Source organism: Vicia villosa, unplaced genomic scaffold (assembly GCF_029867415.1).
Source record: "Vicia villosa cultivar HV-30 ecotype Madison, WI unplaced genomic scaffold, Vvil1.0 ctg.000775F_1_1, whole genome shotgun sequence".
Lineage (NCBI taxonomy): Eukaryota > Viridiplantae > Streptophyta > Magnoliopsida > Fabales > Fabaceae > Vicia > Vicia villosa.
Window position 1 is genome coordinate 565,925 of NW_026705347.1, and position 23,937 is coordinate 589,861.

General features: G+C 34.8%; 2 protein-coding genes across 2 annotated transcripts; one reads left to right on the forward strand and one right to left on the reverse strand.

The window, feature by feature from the left end:
• The first annotated feature begins 18,641 nt into the window (after positions 1-18,641).
• LOC131631124 (auxin-responsive protein SAUR15-like) lies at positions 18,642-19,355 on the forward strand. Its single transcript, XM_058901901.1, has one exon. The coding sequence runs from the start codon at positions 18,713-18,715 to the stop codon at positions 19,097-19,099; it is 387 nt and encodes a 128-aa protein (XP_058757884.1). The 5' UTR covers positions 18,642-18,712; the 3' UTR covers positions 19,100-19,355.
• A 920-nt stretch (positions 19,356-20,275) lies between these two features.
• Positions 20,276-23,861, reverse strand: LOC131631133 (uncharacterized). Its single transcript, XM_058901912.1, has 3 exons — positions 22,880-23,861; positions 21,252-21,420; positions 20,276-20,936 (listed from the first exon to the last, which is right to left on the reverse strand). Exons 1-3 carry the CDS (start codon positions 23,660-23,662, stop codon positions 20,482-20,484), a joined length of 1,407 nt encoding a protein of 468 aa, XP_058757895.1. The 5' UTR covers positions 23,663-23,861; the 3' UTR covers positions 20,276-20,481.
• Between the last annotated feature and the right edge of the window lie 76 nt (positions 23,862-23,937).

Consider the following 23,937-nt stretch of genomic DNA (forward strand, 5'->3'; position numbering starts at 1 on the left):
ATATATCGAGAAAATGATCTCTAAACAACACACAATGACACGGTATAAAAGTGTAGTGCATAAACTTTAAAGAACACAAGTAATTGTTCACCCAGTTCGGTATCAACAATACCTACTCTGAGGACTACCAAGCCAGGGATAAGTCCACTATGATAGTATTAATTCAAAGTACTATGCAAAGAACCTCTGGTTCACACATAAACAACCTTCGATTTACTGACTTCTCACTTAATCACTACTCGTGCTAACTTCTACCTAAGACTCACCTACGTATGAGGCCCTCCTCAATCCCCCTCAATCACAATCGTGATGATCAATTACAAATATTAGAAGATACACTTCCAAAACATAGTCATTCAATGCTTAAAAGCTGATGAATGAACATAGAACTTACAACTCAATGAAAACACCAAACTCTTCTATCAAGATGATATTAGAGAGGCTCACAATAGTCATGACTGCACAAAACCTAACACAAATTGAAGGATAGAAAAACACTTAGAAAGGGGGGTTTGAATAAGTGTGACTTTAAAAACTTATAAGATAAAAACAATGACCACAATTATTTTTATCCTGGTTCGTTATTAACGAAACTACTCCAGTCCACCCCCTTAGAGTGATTTACCTCAACTAAGGATTTAATCCACTAATCAATCTGATTACAATGGTTTTCCACTTAGATAACCTCTAAGTCTTCTAGAGTATACAGATCACAACTTGATCACTCTAGGAATTCACCGCTTAGATAACCTCTAAGTCTTCTAGAGTATACAGATCACAACTTGATCACTTTAGGAATTCACCACTTAGATAACCTCTAAGTCTTCTAGAGTCTACTGATCACACTGCTCACTCTAGGAACCTTTTACAATCAATGTAAAATAAAGTTTACAACATTTTGAATTGCTTATTATAAAGCTATAATCACAACAGTGATATTTCTCTTAAGTTTAAGCTTAACACTCACTAAATATTACAAGAGTTTGTGAGGTTGAAGATGAAGTTCGTGAGCTTTGATTTTGACAGCGTTTCTGTATTTTGCAAGAGTTGATTTTTTACTTCTGATCAGAACTTCCATATATATAGGCGTTTGAGAAGATGACCGTTGGGTTGCATTTAATGCATTGCGTGAATAGTATAGCTTTGCATTTAATGTTTCACACTTTTGTCAACTACCTCAAGCCATGCTTTTGCTTCTTTTACAGACTTTGCCTTTTGTAGCTTCTAACATTCCTTTTGTCACTCAAAGATTAGACTTAATAGCCTGTCATCTTATACTTGCTTCTGAACTCAGATTTGTGAATACAACGTTTGAATATCAGAGTCAATCAGCTTGGTGCAGAGCATCTTCTTGTCTTCTGACTTTGAAGAGCTTGAGCGTGATACTGTTTAGAACTTCAGTGCTTCTGCTTCTGAATTCATGTCCTTCTGATGCTTCATAGTCCATGTTCTGATTCTGCTTGACCATCTTCTGATGTCTTGCCAGAGCATGTTCTGATGCAGCCATCCAGAACCTTCTGAGTCAGTGCTTCTGAGCGCTGAATTGTGCATACTCTTTATGTATTTCCTGAAATGGAAAATGCAAAGGATTAGAGTACCACATTGTCTGATACAAAATTCATATATATTGTTATCATCAAAACAAGAATATTGATCAGAACAAATCTTGTTCTAACAATCTCCCCCTTTTTGATGATGACAAAAACATATATAATTGATATGAATTTGTAACCATAATATCAGATGACAAAAGACAATTACACAGATATAGCATAAGCATATAATCAGAGTGTGTGAATATGTCTCCCCCTGAGATTAACAATCTCCCCCTGAAATAAATACTAGAAGAATTTATAAATAAAATACTTCCGTGAGTATTTTTGCATTTCAGTAGAGACTTTCACTTTGCCCAGAACTTCAGAATATTCAGAGCTTCTGCTTCTTGCTTCCATAGTACAGCTTCAGAGCTTTGAATTTCTTCTTTGTAATCAATTGAATCATTGCATGCTTGATTGAATCAGAACATTCTTAAATGTATCAGAGCATCTTCAGAGCATCTTTACATCCTGGAATGTATCAGAGCATACTAAACAAAATGTATCAGAGCATGAATGTATCAGAACATTCTTGAGAAAGAATATGTATCAGAGTATTCTAAGAATAATATATCAGAGCATTCTAAAAAAATAATGTATCATATCATTCTAAGAAGAATATCAGAACATTCTTCATGCTTCTGATTTTGAAGCTTCACAGCACTAAGCTTGCTTCAAATCTTTAAGAACATGCTTCTTTAGAATTGCTTTTCCTCATGTATTTGCTTCTTATGTTGAGCTTTTTCAGAATATCTTCAATCCTCCAAAAAATCTCAAAGACATAGAACTTGCAAACAATGTTAGGAAATTTTGAGACTTAATCCCAGCAACTAATATAGTAAACCAAATTAATTATCATGTTTCTCCCCCTTTTTGTCATAACATCAAAAAGCATTAAAAGATTCAGATGATAAAAGACACATAGAGTGAAGAAGATAATATTTCATTGATCAAAATATATGAGAAGGTACAAAAGAGATAGAACCTGATGGAGAAAACAGATGCATAGAAACAAAAGAAAACAACTAAGACCAAGACAGACTACGACGGGCCAAGCCTATTAGCTAAGATGGCCAGAAGGTTTTTAATCTCAGTAGTGTCTTCCTTCTGAGTCTTCATGAATGATCTGAACTCATCATGAGTATCCTCGTGCTTATCAAGACGTGTAGCCAAGTCAGCTTGATTCTGTTGAAGAGCCTTCATGGTGTTTATCAAAACAGAGGCGGAAGGTCCAGCAGAAGAAGCATCAAAGCTATTATCCATCACATGAGGAGTCTCAGCATTTGCTTCAAGCATAAGAACATCATATTGATTTTCCTTAGCAAGAGATTTCTCAACAGGATGATCTTCAGCATCATCATTCTCAGCATCAGCTTCTGAAACAAAAGCATCTTCAATATAGACAGGAGTAAGGATCTCAGCATCTGGATTCTCAAGTGCCAGAAGAATGTCAGCCAGATTTTGTGGAGGTGTTGGAGCAACTGGTTCTGATGGGTATTCAACTTCTGGATGTACCATACTTGGTGCTTTATCAGAGGGATTCTCCCTAAGCCAGTTGAATATAGACTGAAAGTCTCCAGTCAGAACGTTGTACTGAGGCTTCCACCGACCAAAGCAAGAGGATGCACTTCTTCAAGCTCATCAACCAATTCTTTCTCTTCAAGAGATTTCCAGCTTCTAATGGGAAAGAAGTAGATGTCTTCAAAGTCCCTTAGAAATCCAGAAGGACCAAGAGCATCAGCTATACAAGCTTCTTGCAACTTCAGAAGGTCAAAATTGATCTCTCTTCTGAAAGCTCTCCAAAGATTCCCAGAAGCAACATAATCCAGGTTGGCATTATGTGCTACCTTCAGTGCATCTAGACCTGCCTGTACCTTAAGCTTTAAAAAATCAAAACGCACACCAATAGAAAGTTCAGAGGGTTTGGTTTTGAAATTTGTGGTTGAGGAGTCTGGGTTCAGAATGAAGTAAGGTTCGGGTTCTCTTGAGAACAAAGCAGAGGTGAAAGAAGAGGTTAAAGAGGATGAAGAATCTGCGGTGGAGGTGGTTGAATGATCAATTAAAGGTGAGATTGCAGAAGGAATGGATGTGGTAGAGAATATATTTTCAGATGGAATTTGAGGAAAAACAGCATTTAGAGGTTGGGGGTTAAGAATTGGTAGAGAATGGAGTCTATTTGAGGTGGTGGAAGAGGATGGAATTTCAGAATGAGTAGGCTTTTTCTTAGGGGGAAGGGCAGAAGTAGATTGAGAGCTAGAAGAATCTGCTTTGAAAGCATCTTCTATGAGCTTCTGAAACTGTTCAGAAGTTCTGGGTACTTTAAGAGAGTCTGTTGATACGCGTTCAGAATTAGTAGCAGGTACAGAGTCAGATATTACAATATCGGAAGGTTTCTTCTACTTCTTTTCTTTCTTAGCATCAGGTCCTTCTTCAGTGGCCTTTCTCTTCAGCTTCTTCTCTTTCTTCTTCTTGTTCTTCTTCCTTAACTCATCCAGAGATGGAAGAGTTCTTCCAGGAATCCAAGCAGGATCAACAGACGTTGGTGCTTTAACACACGGTGCTTTAACACATGATTTTAGATAACGTTTGATAGTTTTATCAAGCTCCTCTTTGAATATATGAGAGAAACCAACAATAGGAGTTCTTCTAGTCAGAATATCTTGAAAAGCTTTTGGAGGAGTGGTCACCTTCTCAATCAACTGCATCCTTCTTAGAGACTGAGCATTCAGAATACTCCCACGAATAACAGTCAAGTTCTGAGAAGAGCCTGCTGCTCTCAGAGTATCTAACAAACTACTTTCAGTCAGAATATCTGAGATCATTCTTCCAAAAGGAATAGTATTTCTCTTGATCTTGGGATACTTCATACGTTCTTCTACCCTTGATTCTTCAAGAGTTGTTTTCAGATGCTGAAACAGAATGTGAGGAAGATTTACTCTCATGGCTTTTCCAATGCAGAACAAAACATACTTCTGATCCTGATTGACGTAGGTAGCAGAGTTTGTTGGTCTTCTGTGATAGAGAGATCCTAGAATGATCTTTGCCCATACTCTGTAAGGAGGATTCAAATCAGTAGTGTATGGAGAGGCGACACCAGAAGTAAACAACTTCAGGTCAACTTTTTCCCAAAGTTCAGAATTTTCTAATTCAAGCTTCTTGATTTCAGATGCAAAGAGCTTTCTCAGCATTTTGTATTTGATACTAAGCTTAGCCTTGATTTCCAGATTTTCAGTTAAGCTGGAAACTAGCTCATCTCTAGAAAGTTCAGAAAATACCTCTTCAGAGTCTGAGTCTGATGTAGATTCTGATTCATCATCAGTAGTGGCCATCAACGCAATGTTTGCCTGCTCATCTTCAGAGTCTGACTCTTGATCAGAAGAATCTGAGTCATCCCAAGTAGCCATAAGGCCTTTCTTCTTTTCAAACTTCTTCTTAGGCTTTTCCCTCTGAAACTTTGGACACTCATTCTTATAATGACTTGGCTCCTTGCACTCAAAGCATGTCACCTTCTTTTTATCAGATCTTCTGTGTCCAGAAGACTCTCCTCTTTCAGGCCTTTTAGAACTTCTGAAGTTCTTGAACTTCCTTTGTTTAGTCTTCCAGAGTTGATTTACTCTTCTGGAGATCATGGAGAGTTCATCTTCTTCTTCTTCTTCTTCTTCTTCTGATTCTGACTCTTCATAATCTTCTTCTTCAGCCTGAAAAGCGTTAGTGCATTTTTTACTATTTGATTTTAAAGCAATAGACATACCTTTCTTCTGAGGTTCATTTGCATCCAGCTCTATTTCATGACTCCTCAGGGCACTGATCAGCTCTTCAAGAGAGACTTCATTCAGATTCTTAGCAATCTTGAATGCAGTCACCATTGGGCCCCATCTTCTGGGAAAGCTTCTAATGATCTTCTTAACATGATCAGCCTTTGTATATCCCTTGTCAAGCACTCTTAATCCAGCAGTCAGAGTCTATAATCTTGAGAACATTGCTTCAATGTTTTCATCTTCCTCCATCTTGAAAGCTTCATACTTCTGGATTAAGGCAAGAGCTTTTGTCTCCTAGACTTGGGCATTACCTTCATGATTCATCTTCAAGGATTCAAAGATGTCATGAGCTGTTTCTCTATTTGTTATTTTCTCATATTCAACATGAGAAATAGCATTCAGCAGAATAGTCCTTGACTTGTGATGATTCTTGAATTGTTTCTTTTGGTCATCACTCATTTCTTGTCGAGACATCTTTACTCCTCGAGCATTTACAGGATGTCTGTAACCATCCAAGACTAGATCCCATAAGTCACCATCTTGACCAAGAAAGTAACTTTCAAGTCTATCTTTCCAGTATTCAAAGTTTTCACCATCAAACACTGGTGGTCTAGAATATCCATTGAAACCATTGCCATTGTTGTTTTGATCAGTAGGAACAGGTGTAGCTGTAGATGCAGCTGTTTCAACCATATTGACTTTGTGTTTTTCTTCCTGAATCTTTTATCTAACACGGTTAAGTGCTTGCACCTAGAACCAGTGCTCTGTTGCCAATTGAAGGATAGAAAAACACTTAGAAAGGGGGGTTTGAATAAGTGTGACTTTAAAAACTTATAAGATAAAAACAATGAACACAATTATTTTTATCCTGGTTCGTTGTTAACGAAACTACTCCAGTCCACCCCCTTAGAGTGATTTACCTCAACTAAAGATTTAATACACTAATCAATCTGATTACAATGGTTTTCCACTTCGATAACCTCTAAGTCTTCTAGAGTATACAGATCACAACTTGATCACTCTAGGAATTCACCACTTAGATAACCTCTAAGTCTTCTAGAGTCTACTGATCACACTGATCACTCTAGGAACCTTTTATAATCAATGTAAAATAAAGTTTACAAGAGTTTGAATTGCTTCTTATAAAGCTATAATCACAACAGTGATATTTCTCTTAAGTTCTAAGCTTAACACTCACTAAATATTACAAGAGTTTGTGAGGTTGAAGATGAAGTTCGTGAGCTTTGATTTTGACAGCGTTTCTGTATTTTGCAAGAGTTGATTTTTTACTTCTGATAAGAACTTCCATATATATAGGCGTTTGAGAAGATGACTGTTGGGTTGCATTTAATGCATTGCGTGAATAGTACATCTTTGCATTTAATGTTTCAAACTTTTGTCAACTATCTCGAGCCATGCTTTTGTTTCCTTTACTGACTTTGCCTTTTGTAGCTTCTAACGTTCCTTTTGTCATTCAGAGATTAGACTTAATAGCCTGTCATCTTGTACTTGCTTCTGAACTCAGATTTGTGAATACAACGTTTGAATATCAGAGTCAATCAGCTTGGTGCAGAGCATCTTCTTGTCTTCTGAATTTGAAAAGCTTGAGTGTGATACCGTTCAGAACTTCAGTGCTTCTGCTTCTGACTTCATGTTCTTCTGATGCTTCATAGTCCATGTTCTGATTCTGCTTGACCATCTTCTGATGTCTTGCTAGAGCATGTTCTGATGCAGCCATCCAGAACCTTCTGAGTCAGTGCTTCTGAGTGCTGAATTGTGCATACTCTTTATGTATTTCCTGAAATGGAAAATGCAGTGGATTAGAGTACCAAATTGTCTTATACAAAATTCATATATACTTTTATCATTAAAACAAGAATATTGATCAGAACAAATCTTGTTCTAACACAAACTACAATGTAAGTTCACACAAAATAATAGGTTTGATGCTTGCTATTTATAACAATCTTCTGGACTCGATTTGGGCTTCAAATCGCTGCAGGGCACTCCAGAAAATCTTCCAAAATCGTCTCCATTAAGATAGGGCTCCAATCATTAGATTCCTAAATATTCTCCATATTTAGTAACTAATCAAATATCTTGAAACACAGACAACCTCTCATCCCTTAAATCAAGTGCCACATAGGATTGCATAATATTCCAATATATTTTGCACCTGTACATAAACTGAATTCAACAGATCCAGCTATAATCATAACAGATGCGATGTCGAATAAAATCTACATAGGACATCTTTCTCGACATGTCTTCTTTAGTTTAAGTGAATAAAACATCTTTGTTCAACATGTTCCCATAAGTTATTTTTATCAAACATAATGTCAATCATAACACAGAGAATTAACAAGAAAGAATGAAAGAAAAGAGTATGGAGATAATGAAAAATGTAAAGCTTGGTGGTGTGATGGTGGCATGTTACGGTGTACATGAAGAAAACGATGCAGTGGAGAATAAGTGTGGTGGTGCGATGGTGGTCGTGAAGCGTCAAGGAAGAAGAAGAAACGATGGTGGTGCATCGGGGAGAAACGATGATGGTGTTTTTTCCTTTTTGCCTTTTTGAAGAAACGATGGTGTTACTGTTATTAGGTTTATTTATTTTTATCTTTTTTTTTAAATAATAAAAACTCAAAACTTAAAAAAACAAAACACTACAACCATCAGTTTTCTAGTTTTTTGGCGAGTTAAACCGGTTCCTAACAGTCTAACGGTGCATGTAACACCCCAATTCTACCCGATAATTATATGGAAAATCAGAGTATAAAATTCAAGAAAACATACAATTGATATTTCACATTTTGTCATTCAAATCATTTATGGCATTCACGCCTTCACATAGATACATAGCACATAAACATAGACGGACAATTAAAATTAGTCCTAAAAAAACACTTGATCAAAATAATTATTTTATCTCGCAACGGAATTCACAAAGCTTCACAATGATTTATTTTAATCATAGCATCTTCACAAAACAACTTTGAGTCACAAACCAAAGTAAAACATCACTAAAAATCCATCAAACATAACAATTAATAAAACAATAGTTTATCCCCCCCGGGTGCTACGTATCAGAGCGACCACCGACTCGACTCACAACGTCTAAATGCTCATCAAAGCTATCACCTACACGTTACCAGTATAAAGGTAACGACGAACAAAAGAAATGGGTGAGATATCAAACCATATAAACAGGGTGATGATAAACAGTATATTTAGGTTCAAGTCATAATAATCATCACTTTGCGGTATAATCATTATCGTCTAATTTACTTCACCGTTTTAAATTAAAACAACACATGTCACATATATCTCACATAATTCATATTCATAATACACAACGATTCACATAAGTTCACATATCAAATCACATAAATGTAATGCGACTCTAACAAATTCACATGCATGTGGTAGCCAGAGCTTCAGCCCCCATCGCCAATTACCAATAAATAGAGGCATCCAACAGGCATAAGCCTACGTCACAGTTGCCAAATCAAGGCCGTCTCTAAAACATGCAAATCATGAGACATTGATGAAATGCAATAAATCACAAACATACAAAACAACGTCGCGAGACATACGCCTATATCACAAATGTTACCGATCATTAGGGTAACTCAACGTCACTTTAATTCCTGCATTTCGCAGTAATCACAAAATCATAGCATCGCATTGTCACTGGCCAGAGGCCTACAATTTACTATCACCACGTCACAACGGCACATCAACAACAATACATACACAACAAGTCAACAACTATAGTCGACAATCAACAACAAATCGTCACAATTAACACAACGACAATTCACATGAATTCAACAATTCAATACGTCACAACAATCACAAAAGAAAACACGTTGCATCTTAAAACAACGGATATCGAGTTATACCCGGACACTCCTAATTTTTTCTACTCCTCTAAATTAGTTTCGATCTATTATTTATTTTATTTCCCGCTCACTAATCATGTTCTGCTACACTGTTATGTCCTTGAAATTGGTTCTGCTACATATTATAACTCTGCTAACGATTTATGCACATATGCAGCCCTGTTATATTATTACCTTACTGTTTTCTTTGTTATTCATCTCCACCACCAGCTACATCAAATTATTTAATTACCTGTTATTGAATAACTAACAAATTTAACTGCTATTTCATTTCTATTGTATTAACTTGAGTTAACTAAATTATCTAATTGCTGATGTCTAATTCCAAAACTTCTACAAAATTATGATGCTATAATGCTATATCATTATGGTTGATATTATCAATATTATTATTATTATTATTATTATTATTATTATTATATTAATATTAGAAAATTATATTTGGACTTCTTCACTCACATGTTAGTAACCTACATATACTACTAATGAGTTATATATATATATATATATATATATATATATATATATATATATATATATATATATATATATATATATATATATATATATATATATATATATATATATATATATATATATATATATATATATATTCATGCTACAATGTCTACCACATATGTATATTAATGATTCTATGCATATAATGAAAATATATGAAATTGAATCTCAGGTGCCCGCCCCAAAACACACAAGCACGTACCAAAAGGGACTACATACAATCAAAGGGCACCCGTCTCATATGGTTGGGCCGCCCGCCCCACACAAAAAGTGGAGTCTTCCCTAGTGCCTCAAGGGACGTCCGTCCCATGTATATGACCTCGTTCCTTCATATCTTTCCTTCCTCATTCCAGTTTATATTTTCCTTTCGGTCTCAGTATTAATCAACAATTATAATCTCATAAATTAATCGTCGCAACATCACTAATTTATTCACAAAACAGATAATCATTCATCGATTATAATTCACAGACAGTGCAATTCAATTATTACACATCAACAATTTCTACAAACAATTCCTAGCAAATTCACACAGCGACGTCACAGACACTAATAATCATACCAACACATATAGATAATATTAATCCCCTAAACCCCACATACAGTCCATCATATCCCAGTTTATAGAGCAAGAACCCCACCCTTACCTTATATTCGGAGTCCGCTCTATAATTTACAATCGAACCAAGCTTCCGGTTTCGCATACTTCTTCTTATTCCTTTCCTCTTCTGCAGTTTCTCCTCTTTTTTGTAATTTCTCCTCGTACTATCACCGAATCCTTATTCCTCTTCTCTGTGCTATTGCTATGTACTTCCCCAATGTTATGATTTTCTAATTTTCTCCTAAACCTAAGTGATGCTACCTCACTAATATTCCAATTGGGCCTAATAAAATCACACGTGCAATACCACACCTCTAGCCAATTTAATTACTCACAGTATACCTCCTTTACTCTTTGTCCCAAATTCTCGGTCTAATTTTAATTATTCGGAAAATTATCAAAACTTCAAATATTATTCCAATAATATTTCTAATACTGAAAATATTAAAATTCTCAATTAACTATCGGTCCGCTAACCCGAAATAATACTGACTCGGTCGCTCAAAATACGCCAAAACTCAATAAATATTAAAATAATTCAAATTAAATAATAAATCGAAATACGGATGTTATAGTGCATGCGATTAACAATTGAACTAGACCGATTATCTGGTCGGTTCCCAGTCTGATCGGTAGGCCTGATCCAGTTTTAAAACACTGGGCAAGGCGCCCAACAAAGCCATCGGCCGCTCGAATGAGGCCATGAAGCCGCCCAAAAGGGGCCTCGAGGTTGCCTAGGTCAGGTTCCCATTATACACTCGCCTAATAAACGTGGGTGATGACGTGGACTCATGATGACTAATTGACGACGGGTCAGTTCAAAGGAAAAACCACTCTTCCCACAATCCAAGGAGACCAAGTCCTCCCATGATCATATTCCTTGGTCATGCAGCTAAGGTTGACCACTAACTGGATCTCTAGGCCAAGCGCAAGAGGGCTCTATAAATACCTCTCTCCTCTAACGGGAGAAAGGGACAGACTCTGAGTCATACACATCTTATACTACCTAAAAGAGCACCATACTCTTTGTAACCGTAACACACGATTAACCTACTTGTCTGCCTGCAATCAAGCAGCGCCAACCACCAGCAAGGTCTCTCACCTCACGTGAGCTGGTCCCCTAAACAGCCTAAAAAACCATCGTGTAGGGCTTCTCGCCGCAGTGAGCAATCCCTCACTACCAAAATATGTTTTACACCTACTAAGACCTATTAGTCTCCCTGTCCTTGCAGAGGGAACATGGACACCTGTACTTTTTTACCACTGCAATTAATAATATAAAATAATTTATACTAACAAAATATATAAATTAAATATATATATATATATTGTATTTTTGTAAATTGTAAAGAGTCTATCATCATACAATATATATCATGAATATATTTTTATAACATATTGTTCAAATCACACATTGGTTTATGATAGAACTTGACAAAAAAATTATATATAGCGATAACTTCCATCTTACAAGTCAATTTTGTAAGATTAAGTTAGGTCAAACTTTAATTTTAATACATCCCATACATGTTGCGCTATCACATCATCCACTATTATATCCACACATCAAATCCAATAGTGTTAAATACAAAAAGATATATTAAAAGTTTCACATCAGACAATATATAATATATAATATGTAAATATTCTATTAATTAATATAATTAAGATTAATTTTTTAGGAAATTTCTTTACCCACCTCTCTACTTTCTTGGTCACCTATGGTGAATTTACCAAAATACCCCCTGTTTCGGAAATGCATTTCCGAAATGCAAGAAAATGATGTTTTCGGAGAAGCATCTCCGAAAACGCATTTTTTTTTCAAAATTTGTCTTATTTCGGAAATGCATTTCCGAAATACTGCGCGTTTTGCAGAATAAGCAAAACAGCCCCCCTCCCCCATTCATTTTACCCTAAATCTTCTTCCAAACTTCCTCTCTTCAAAATTTCTGCAAAAGCAAGTGTGTGAACTATCAGAGATTGCCAAAGGCGACCCAATCTCAACCTAAATCATCTCAATATATATTAGTGGTAAGTTTATCAATTTTTTTCAATTTTTAGATCCATTATTCATATCTCTATTAGGGTGTTTAGAACTTGCGAAAATTATATTGGGGTAGGTTGATACTACTATTTAGGTTATTTAGATTGATTAAAATTAGTTTTGAAGATGATTTGAAGATGAATTTTGGGGTCTGCCATGAAAGTTGCAGAAAACTGCTTCGCAGGGGTGTTTCGAAAGTTCATTTCCGAAAACACCTCCATTCCCAGTTTCGGAAATGAACTTTCGAAGTGGTCTAGAATTGAATTTTTTTTCAATTGTTTCGCATTCTTATTGATATCAATTGTTTTCGGGAACATGGCAGGCAACCCAACACGCATCAGACAGGGTAGAGAGACCCAGACTGCATCGGCTAGACGCGAGCGGGAGGCGCAGCTGGCGTCGACGCAGGGATGGGGGCACGAACGGGGACGTGTGCGAGTTCCCGTGCAGATGGACGAGGGTACTTCTGCATCTGGATCGAGGAGTCGTCTGGCTCGGGTATCTTCTTCCCGCCAGTGAGAGGAGGAGGAGGAGGAGGAGACAGTTACATACCACGAGGCGGAGGAGGTACCGGATGTTGACCCTCCACACGGGGAGGAGGAGGAGCAAGAGGAGGGCTACCCGGGAGGGCCCAGTGACACTACCTTGCTGATTACCTACCACGAGCACGTCGCTCGGCGTATCTGGGGGGTGAGGTATTTTTTATAATTTGCCCGACTTTATTATTTAACCGTTTTTAATTTAGCCGTTTATTCAACATTTTCTTAACGGTCTAATTAACATACTTTTTTATTTGTTTTTGTTGTAACAGGAGAGAGAGACTTTGAAACAGGTAAACCACGCCCGGAAGGTTTTTAGTCTCTTTAAACCGGAGGCTGAGTGGTTTAACGACGTAGTGAGAGCTTCAAGGCTTAGTGGGCTGTGCATGACGGGGTATACCACCATCAGCCACGGCATGCAGGGTGCCTTTGTGGAGAGGTGGCACAGGGAGACGTCTTCTTTCCACTTACCGATTGGGGAGATGACGATCACCTTGTACGATGTGCAGTGTCTTCTCCACTTGCCGATCAGGGAGTTGCTGTTGGACCACTCCCGAATCCAGAGGATCGAAGCCACTAAGTGGATGGCGCTCTATTTAGGTATGGAGTCAGAAGTTGCTGACTTTGAGTGCCAGACGACAACCCAATTCTTTTAAAAACTATTTTCATATTATATACATAACATATAAATGAAGATATGTTTATAACAAATGCTATATATTCCCTAACAAACAGGTTTTTCAAAAATTGTTATGCCGACCACAATTCCAAGATAAAATTTAATTTAATTTATTAAGAAAATAATATTATCCTTGCCTTTTTTACTCACATATGATAATGTTATTTTTGACTACTTTTATACTTTCAACTCTTTTGCTGCCTTGCACGTTGTGACACTTTATGACTCATGAGAGCGACAACTAATGACATGTTCTTTATCCTTGTGTTTCATATTTCACACTCACTCCATTCTTTAATGTTGTGTTTCATATTATCGTCCTCTTCTTTATCATTGCGTTTCATCATATTCCATGATCATACTCCAAAAACAAAAAAAAAGTCATTGAAGCTTTTGTTTTATCATTTAAAGTACTATATTTCTTATACTACTCTCAAAACTATAGTCTCTAATTTGACATTAGAAAGAAGAATTTTTTGGTAATGTTATACCAATACAAATTAAATAAGCCAAATGGAATCTATGATAAACTATGTAAAGACATTTTTATAGTTTCAAACAAAAATGATTCCTAAGTAGTGGACCACAAATAACTACAATGTGTCTTACCATTTTTAATGAATGATACAAATTCTTTCATAAATATAAAATTGAATTATACTATATGGTTAGTTAAATGTCAAGAATATTGCAATTTTTAAGTCTTTGATTATTTTTTGGTTTGCTCCATTCCTAAAATTTACAACCAACAAATTTGGAGTTGTGACTTGTGACCCACCACACCAACTGTATTATTATCATACTGCTCTACCACTTATAAGTGTTAGTGTGCCACACATTGTTGCTGCTTTTTCTCCCTTAATTGTTAACAATAAAAGTTATCTACTTTAGTCTCTTTTAACTATTATTAGGTCAACGAGGTTAGATCTAGTAGAAGAAGTGAATAAACTTTTTATCTTTTAGCATATCAGTAGTATTTGAATAGTGAGTCAAATGATGTTCATATTTCTTAACATTTGGTAGATTTGTAGATATCTAAGGGTAAGAGTGCGAGTTTGAATCTACGACATTTTATTTAATCGATCTTTAAAGTGAGAAATTCAAGTGATTAAACTACTATACTAAAAAAATATATATTAAACTATAAACCTCATTCATAATCCTTTTTCAATATATTTAAACTTACAAAATAAACTAAACATGGAATCAATATGTTGATTTTTTATTAAATTAAGTGTGTGTTTGATTTCACTCTTACAAGAATAAGTTAATTTTGTAAGATTAATTATGGTTAAAAGTAATTGAATGTAAAGTAATGTATATTTAGATGTATTTATGTAAAAGTGAGTTAAACAACAATTTTCAATGTAAAAATCACATTTAAATTTAAAAGCTAAAAATTCTATCTTCAAAATAGAATCAATTCTGAAGATAAAATCAATTCTATTTTATAGAGGGGTCAAATACTTCAAAATCATTCCAAAATCAATTCTACATCTTTAAAATTGTTTTTACCTCTTCTAAAAGTCAAATCAAAATATAAAATTATTTTACACAATTACGAGTCTCCATTAAACTCTGTTTTTCATTGCTAGCTTATTTGAAATTTTTATTTGGTAAAATGTTTCCAATGATTTCTTAACTTAATTTCAAATAATGTTATAAATAAAAATTTATTTTTAATACATTGAATAATTAATATATTTAATTTATTATATATAGACCAAATATATCAATAAATTAATTAATTTATATTAATAATTTAATTAATTTAAAACATAAATTTTATTTTATAATAATAAGATGTAATTATTCATTTTTCTATTTCATACTAAATAGTTCTAAAATTTTAAGTGACAGAAGTTTCATCACTTGTCACTTGTGAGAATGAGTGGTTAAAATTTTCAACAATCAATATTCTTCTATATTATTTGTATTTGACATTTTTTATTTTCTAACACTAGAGATACTATATCTTTTTCACATAGTATCTCTATCTTTTTCACATAGTTTAGAGCTCATGCATAGTAATATTGTGTATTTAAGAACAATAAACATAGTTTTTGAAGAAAATTGATTTTGTTATTCAAAAAACTTATATCTTTATAAAGGGTTTAATGATCTTTTAGTCCCTTAACTTAATTTTAAATTTCATTTTCATCCCTTATTTAATAAACGTTTATTTTAAATCCCTCAAATTATATTCTGTTACTCACACTAGTTCTTTCATTTAAATTTTGTCAAAAACTGTTAACTTGAATAGAGGTGGCATTCCAACTGATAATACTTAGATTGACATGAAATTTTCTTAATTGACTTGGAATATTTATTTCATTAAACATCAATTTAGAATTTAAAAAATAGATGATGAAACATTGTATTCATTAGAAGCTAAAACATTTAAAGCCTTATCTCTCTCTTCATTTTCACTTATAAACACAAGATTTATCTCTCTCTTAAGTTTCACTGCGTGCGGCTAAGAGACAAAACCCATAATTTGAAACAAATTGTATTCAAAGCTAAGGTTATCGTTATTCATCTTCCTCACGTTTGAAGTCTTTATGGAATCAATGTATCTTCAATAGATATGAATACTCAACTCTAACTTGTTAAAAATATAAACTTTTCTTTATCCATCTTCCTTATTGCTTCTTCTACATTATTTGGCTTCAATATAGGTCATGGATATGATGTATGAGTGTATTGTGCATCATGGGGGAGTTTTCTGAGTTTATCTAGTTAGGTTACAACAGGTTAAAGGAGATTTGGGATATTGATCCTAATTATTGGAGTTATTTTAAAGTTTTGGGTGGCTTACAAGATTTAGGTTACCCAACTGTAGAGAACCTTTGGTATTACGATGAAATGAACTTTGATAAGATTGTTTAACTGAGAGATGATTTGGGAACTAGGAAGATAAAATATATTTCAATGTTGACTTGGACTATCGTTTTATATGTTATTCATCCACTCTCACAACTTGACATTATTAAGGATAAAAAAGAAAAGGAATAGGGATGTTGCAGACATTTTAAAAGATGAGACACAACTTAAGTAGACGAAATTCAGAATCAAGCGCAGTAGGTGTCATATGATTGGACATGAAAAATCTACTTACAAACTGCTAGTTACCCAGGGACCAAGTCAGCCTACACCAAATCAGGGACCAAGTCAGCCTGCACCAAATATGGAACCAAAGTTAGCATATACCAAGTCAGCCTGCACCAACTCAGTTTGAACCAACTGCATTGTGATTTTATGTCACACTTTTGTCATACTTTATGTCATTTCTTTTATATTGGTGTTTGTGTACACTTTTTGAATTAGTATTTGTGAACACAAACAATTATAACATTATGGTTTTAGCGGTGCATTTTGTGGTTTTATGGTTTCAATGCCAACATGGTTCAATTCAACAAGATTCTTATTACGATCATGTTAATGCAATCAATTTCGTTTACCTCAATATTAGTCTCATGATAATATCAACTTTATATCATATTTAGTCTGATAAATGGCCTAACATAATATAGGGAGAATTTATTTATAGTTTGGTTAGGGTGTCAAACTTAACATGTCTGATAAATCACATAATCGATCCTTTTATTTACTTTAATGTTTCATTTTAGTCACTAATCTATCAAATTGGACATTTCCAGTCCTTGAACTAATAGCTTTTGTTTCAGAATGAATTAAGTACTACAATTTTACTCAACACAAAATATAATAGATTATGCTATGACTGTATTACCAAAAGTTTCACCAGCTATAGCAGCATTAACACGGATTGTATGAATTTTAACCAAATTTCATTAAACTATCAAAGATATTACATAGAGAAAATACATGTATTATATAAATTTCAGCCAACACATCAATCAACTAACCCAATTTGAAATACATTGTTAAAAACACTGCATTCAACCCTAAACTAAAAATCCCAAACACCATTGACATTTTCAACATTCCTCTTCTGTGGACAATCTCATTCTTCAACTTAAAAATCTTCTTCTTTTGCGTTTCAATCTTCAAATTCTTTCCATCAACAACTTTTTCACATAACCACTTGAAAAAATTAATCCCCTTTCCATTTGATTTATGTAACTTCTACAACTCCGAAACTTTTTCCCAACATTCACATTATTCATATTTGTAATGTACGAAGAACACACTCCTCTTGACAAAAATACTCCCCTCTTGTTTCTTCTGAGTACAGATCTATGTGTTCCACAACTTTAGTTATTTGAAGAGTTGTTGAAATACTTTGACATTTGAATAGAAATCAAGAAATCAACATGAAGAAGAATGTTTATGAAGATGATGAAATTGTATTCCAATTATTGAAGAAGATGAATAGGAAATCCTACAATGTTGAGAAGACTAATGAAATAATGTGAATAGCAGATAGAATATAACTTATTTGTTGACTCAATAATTTAAGTTATGTCTTGTTGTCATGCCACATCATTCCAAGTTAACGTTTCTTACAAAAATGATTAATTTTGTTAACAAACTCGTTTTTAAAGAACTTAATTGTAAAGTTTATTAATTAAGAGACTAAAGTAAAATTTAAAATTAAGTAAAAAAATTATAAAAATAAAATAAGAAAGAGGTAAAATAAGAAAGAGGTAGAATAAGATAAGAAAGAGAGTTTAGTGTTTTATAGAAATGTGTGAGGGAAATAAGAAAAAGTGAAAATTAAATTTTTGACTTTTGACTAAGATATGAATTTTTTTCATAAAATTTTGAAGTTATTAATAAATTTTATAGGTTTTGGATTTATTATTTTAAAAAAAAACAAATAACAAAGTTAACAATTTAGAACATAATAAAATATTGAGTTGGAAAAAAATATATAAATGACATGGTTATCTGAAATTAAATATAGGGATAGAACAATTTTGCCATATTTTTAATAATTCAAACGTGGAAAGTAGACTTTTTCAACCCTTTGTACTTATTATTTGTCCATCACCTTCTAACCTCTTTACAAATATAGTCCTAAAGTCTTCTTCCCTTCAAACTTGCACAATAGCCTCTCCTTCTATTTTCAACTGAATTTCAGAACCAAAATGCTAGGGAAAAAGATGGTATCATTGAAGAAACTAGCCAAGAAGGTAAAGTCTAGTAGTAGTGGAGGTGAAACTAACAATGACCCTCCTCATCATGAGTGTTTGTTGAAGGGATATGAAGAAGAGTTATGTACAAGCACAACTCCAACTGGCTATTTTGCAGTTTATGTTGGTGATGAGCACCAAAGATATGTGGTTCCAACGAGTTATCTTTCTCACCCTTTATTCAAGATGCTGCTTGAGAAATCATATAATGAGTTTGGTTTTCAGCAGAGGAATGGCTTGGTTGTTCCATGTAGTGTTGATGCATTTCAAGAGGTTGTGAATGCTATTGAATGTAACAATGGCAAGTTTCACTTAGGCAAGATTTTTCATGATTTTGTTTGATCTTTTGTTTTATTGGTTAGTGTTAAAATGCATTGAAGTTATCTCATCTTTTATGATAGAAGAATTCAATTTGACTTAGGAATGGTAGATATTATGACCATCTATCGCCTATGCACGATGTAACGGCTCTATAGCCCGACCATATCGTACACGGACGATAGAGGATCCAAACTCGGTGTATCAAAGTTAGGTTTAATTTCTATATGAGCTATTTTGCCGCAAGCACTTTGTCAATCAGAATTAATTTGACCGGTAAACAATTGATGTTGAACTTTTCCATCTAGGTCTGTCCTCAACTTATGCTTTTTTATTTAAATTTAGTTTAATTTAATATTTTCCTCACTTTTTAAGTAAGCATACCCCAAAATTTTACAAATGGCATCAAATGCTGCAAAAGTTATCTCAGTAATCAGTGGCAACAATTGTGAACTTTCAACTAGTCAATAGTGTCTGACTTGAATTTTGTATGGCATAGATTTGGCAAAACTTTCTACTAATAATAAATTCACATGTCTATTTGGTGCTCTTTTCTTAGACTTTCCTGGTCCAGAGGTAGTAAATACTGCTGGCCGAGTAATTTTGAAAGAGTAAATAAAAATGGAAGAGTTGAGGAAATCTTAATACAGATATGTAAAAGCATAGACAACTCTAATTGCATTGTTTGTGTGCTCATGTATAATGTTTTTGTACCCTTAGAAGGATATTGACTATGGCTACGGTGTAATAAATGGAAGAGTGTTGTTTCATGGTAATTCTGATGATATGTGGAAATAGGTAACTAGAAAACCTACTACTATGAGTTCTATTCATCTACAATGGATTCTGTGAATTAGAATTCTAGTATGTTTTGCTTATCCATCATATAATGGTTCATTTTATAGCATTTTTTAATTAAGAGTGAAAATTGGTTATCACTTAGTCATAAATTTCATTCCACTTCTAAATCAAGAAACTTATCTCTTTACCTGCAAATGGCTTATCTAAGAAAATACAATAACTTAACTTAGTGAGCAATGTCTCGTTCCAAAATGCATAGTGCATATCAACACAACATGTCATCTCACATTTGTGTTAAAGAAGACAGAATCAGAGTATAAGTGTTCAAAATCAAAGTGCAAGTCATAACAAAAATGATGATATTATAAAAAAAAATGTTGATATGTATGCAAATGTGTGTGAGCATTATAGTAACTTGATTCAGTCATAATTGTTGAAGTTTCCGATTGAAATAAACCTCTCATTTCTTGAGACAAACTCAGAGCAGAGAACTAATCTGCATTACAGTAGAAGGTATTAATTACCACAAAACACTGAAAATGAAGAGGCGATCAAGTTTACGAATTGGTCATTAAAATTTTCAACAAATGCTCATAATTAAATTATTAATTTTTCCTGTTACAACCATCCACAAGTATTCTCTTCATATGATCAACTAATCCTTGAATCTGCTCTCTTGAATGAAGGGGTGAAGGATATATACAAGCACAATCCAACTTTCCATTCCGTATGGCGTCAAATATGGCTATCGACGGGCCAACACCATGAGCGGAAGCACAACCCAGATAGTCTTCCAATCCAAGCTCTTCGTGCATTTCAGTCGAATCATCAATGACAAGATCATCAAATACAGAGACCAGTGCAGTTCTAAGGGATGACGATGGTGTCATACCAGGGTTATCAATGGCTTTGCACATGAGGAAGTTGAGGTCAGACATATCTGTGAAATGCTTATTGTTGTTCTTAGCATTTTCAAAGGATGAGTAACTTCTCTTTGCCAACTCCCATAAGGTTTCTCCACAAACATCATGGGTATTTAAAATGGCAGAATGGTAAAATCCTGAACCAAACAACAGATAAACAGGCAAGACTATTAAACGTTTTCCAAATGATTTAAAAAGTATCACAAGTATATTAATTTCACTAGTTAGTTTGAAACTTGAGAACCTAATTTCATTGCTAAAATAATCAGAAGAAGTTTTTGTCAATTGGTCGTGGGTAATATCAAGTAACAAATATATAATAAACCACGAGTGTATACCATATACACTGTTAGTGTAAAAAAAATGTACACATTCAGTCAATCACATTTCATCAATTAAGTCCATAAAACAAACACAAAAAGGAACAAGGAATATAAGAAACTATGGCATACCACAATGGCTGCTGGAAAGTACTGGATCAAGAAGAGGGCGACAGTCAATGAGTGTTACTACAGCATATTTTTCTGATTCATAATCAGAAAGACGCTTAGATTTCCATGCGGCAATCATTCCAGCTGCTGCAAGTGCCGCGCAAAGTTTAATTCCTCTTGATTTGCATCCCTACATAATCTTGCATGATTAAGTTAATTCACTTAACTGCCAGATCATAGGCAAATAAGTGAGTCTAGGATGCCATAACAATTAGATTGTACAACAACGGATGCTTAACAAAACAGATATAGCATTTTGAAGACTTTTATTAGGTGAGCGCTGGCTTCTAATATTCAGTGCATAAATTTCTATTACAAAGATCCGCAGATGAAAGAAAAGATGAAAATTTGGTACTTCCCAAAAAATGGCAGTTGATATTAGTTATAAGTTGGTCGCTATTTTTCTTCCAAAACAAATATGATTTATCACTGTGTTCAAGTTAATCTAAATCGATTGATTTACTATTAAAGGGTATGGATCACGCCACGGGGCGTGATGAAGCACCCCTTATTCATACTGGAGCTTCTCACTTCTTAATTCTTACCAGACTTGACTTACTGAGAGTGACTTATTCTTTGTATATAAGTAATATGCCAATGGAGAACTTTTTTCAAAGAGGCCAGCATCTTCACTAAGTAGGATCGGCTACATGGATCAACTTTTGCCATAATGTTCTATTCGGAACCATGCTTTTATCCAAATCGTTAAACTCGAGATATTTCTTAGTAATTTCTCTTATAGTCTTTCTAGGTCTTTCTCTTCCTCTACTTGTTTGAGTTCTCTCCATCTGATATACTCTCCTTATCACAGAATCTACACATCTTCTCTCTACATGCCCAAACCACCTAATGAGAATTGCAATACTCAACAATTTGAAAATATTGAATCAGTGGTTATAAGCCAGGGTTATACTAGTACCATAATACATTCAACTAAACTTAATTAAATTGTAATGGATAAACTATGACTAAATAAGTTTTTGAGGATGTGCAAGATAGACAGCAACAGAGGACCTCAAATTTTCTACAGGTAAATTGTAATTAAATAGAGTCTCATAATAAATCTGTAATGGTTTAACTATGACTAAATAAGACCCATAAATGTTGTCGCAGTTGAACTGTGTCTAACCTACACAGGGCCTTAAAAAAACGTAAGACAAGGAAATCTTAAGACGACTCTTATACACCCATACTTATCCCATATTGCCATGTCCTCAATCTTCCTTCCATACATCAACCCCATACACAAGATAAACGTCTCTCCAATCATCTCAGAATATTATTATTAAATTAAATAATAAAACAAAATCAGTGAACCTACCAAGACTAATCAGTAATCACCACTACGAGTACCAAATCAAGAATTTTGTTTCTGTTGTTGATAATATATTATATGTCAACATTTATCAACTTTTTTAATAATATTCCCATACAATTAAACAATTTATCTAACTATTTCATTATTACTATTTCAACTACTCCAACTAATATGCATAATTAACAGAAGATTTTCACTAAAAAATTGGTAACGAGAATGATAACAGAAGATCATAATAATGCATAATTAACAGTGAATAGTTGGGACTCACATCTAGCAGATTCTTGGTTTCATCTGCATTCAGTTGAAACCTCACCATCCTAGAGCTTCGAGGCGAATCAGCATTCACGAAACTCAGATTCGAAAACCTAAACGCATTAAGCGAGTAACCAAGCACGTCCAATCCACGCGCCCAAAACGGTTTATTCATCTTCCCTTCCGGAATCAGATCCTCAATCGCAAGATTCACCTTATCACCCTCCACCTCCCCACCGTCACCTCCACCAGCGACAAGCCTCAACAGTTCGTTAAGCAGCGCCACCGCCGCTGCCCTATCGCAAGCCGACGTGTGAAGCCGGAGAAACAACGCGAACCGTTTGTCGCTAATCGCGTACGTGCTAGCATACATAACGTCGGCGTCTCCGTCTTCAGGATCCCGCCACGTGTCGCGGTTCATCTCGTGTTCGAGTAGCGCGTGGAAGGGGTCGAGGTCGGTGAGATCGTGGCCGTTGGTTTGAGATTGGAGGATTTGGGAGGTGGATTGGAGATCGAAGGGCTCGATTTGGACGCGGGGAGTTGGGGGAGTTACGAAGTGGAATGTGTTGGTGGTTGTGTCGAGGTGGATCTTTGAACGGAGGATTGGGTGGGAAATTTGGAGTTTGTGGAGGGCGTTTTGGAGGTGAGGGATTTGTGGAGGTTTAGAGAGGAGGAGGCTGAGGACGGTGGAGCCGGTGCCTCCGGGGACGGCTTTGCACCAGCCGTATTCGGTGCCGCCGACGGATCGGGTTGTGGGCGTTGATTGATCCGGGTTCTCATTTTTGGTTTCTTGGGCCATTGTGCTCTGTATTGTCGTGGCGAATGAGAACGAGAAGAGAGTGGAGTGTGTAATAATGTTGCAGAAAGAGGGAAAGATGTGAGGAAAGTGATTACGTAATTAAGCGATGGCGTATTAGACTCTCTGTCTGGATCTAATTGAGGATATTTTTCCGAATAGGATTGGATGTCTTTCGAGTTTGATAACTTTGATGCCTTTAGTGCATGTATTTGATGATATATAAATGATTATTAAAATATTAAGATGAAAGAAAGAAAATTTAAGAGATAGAGACA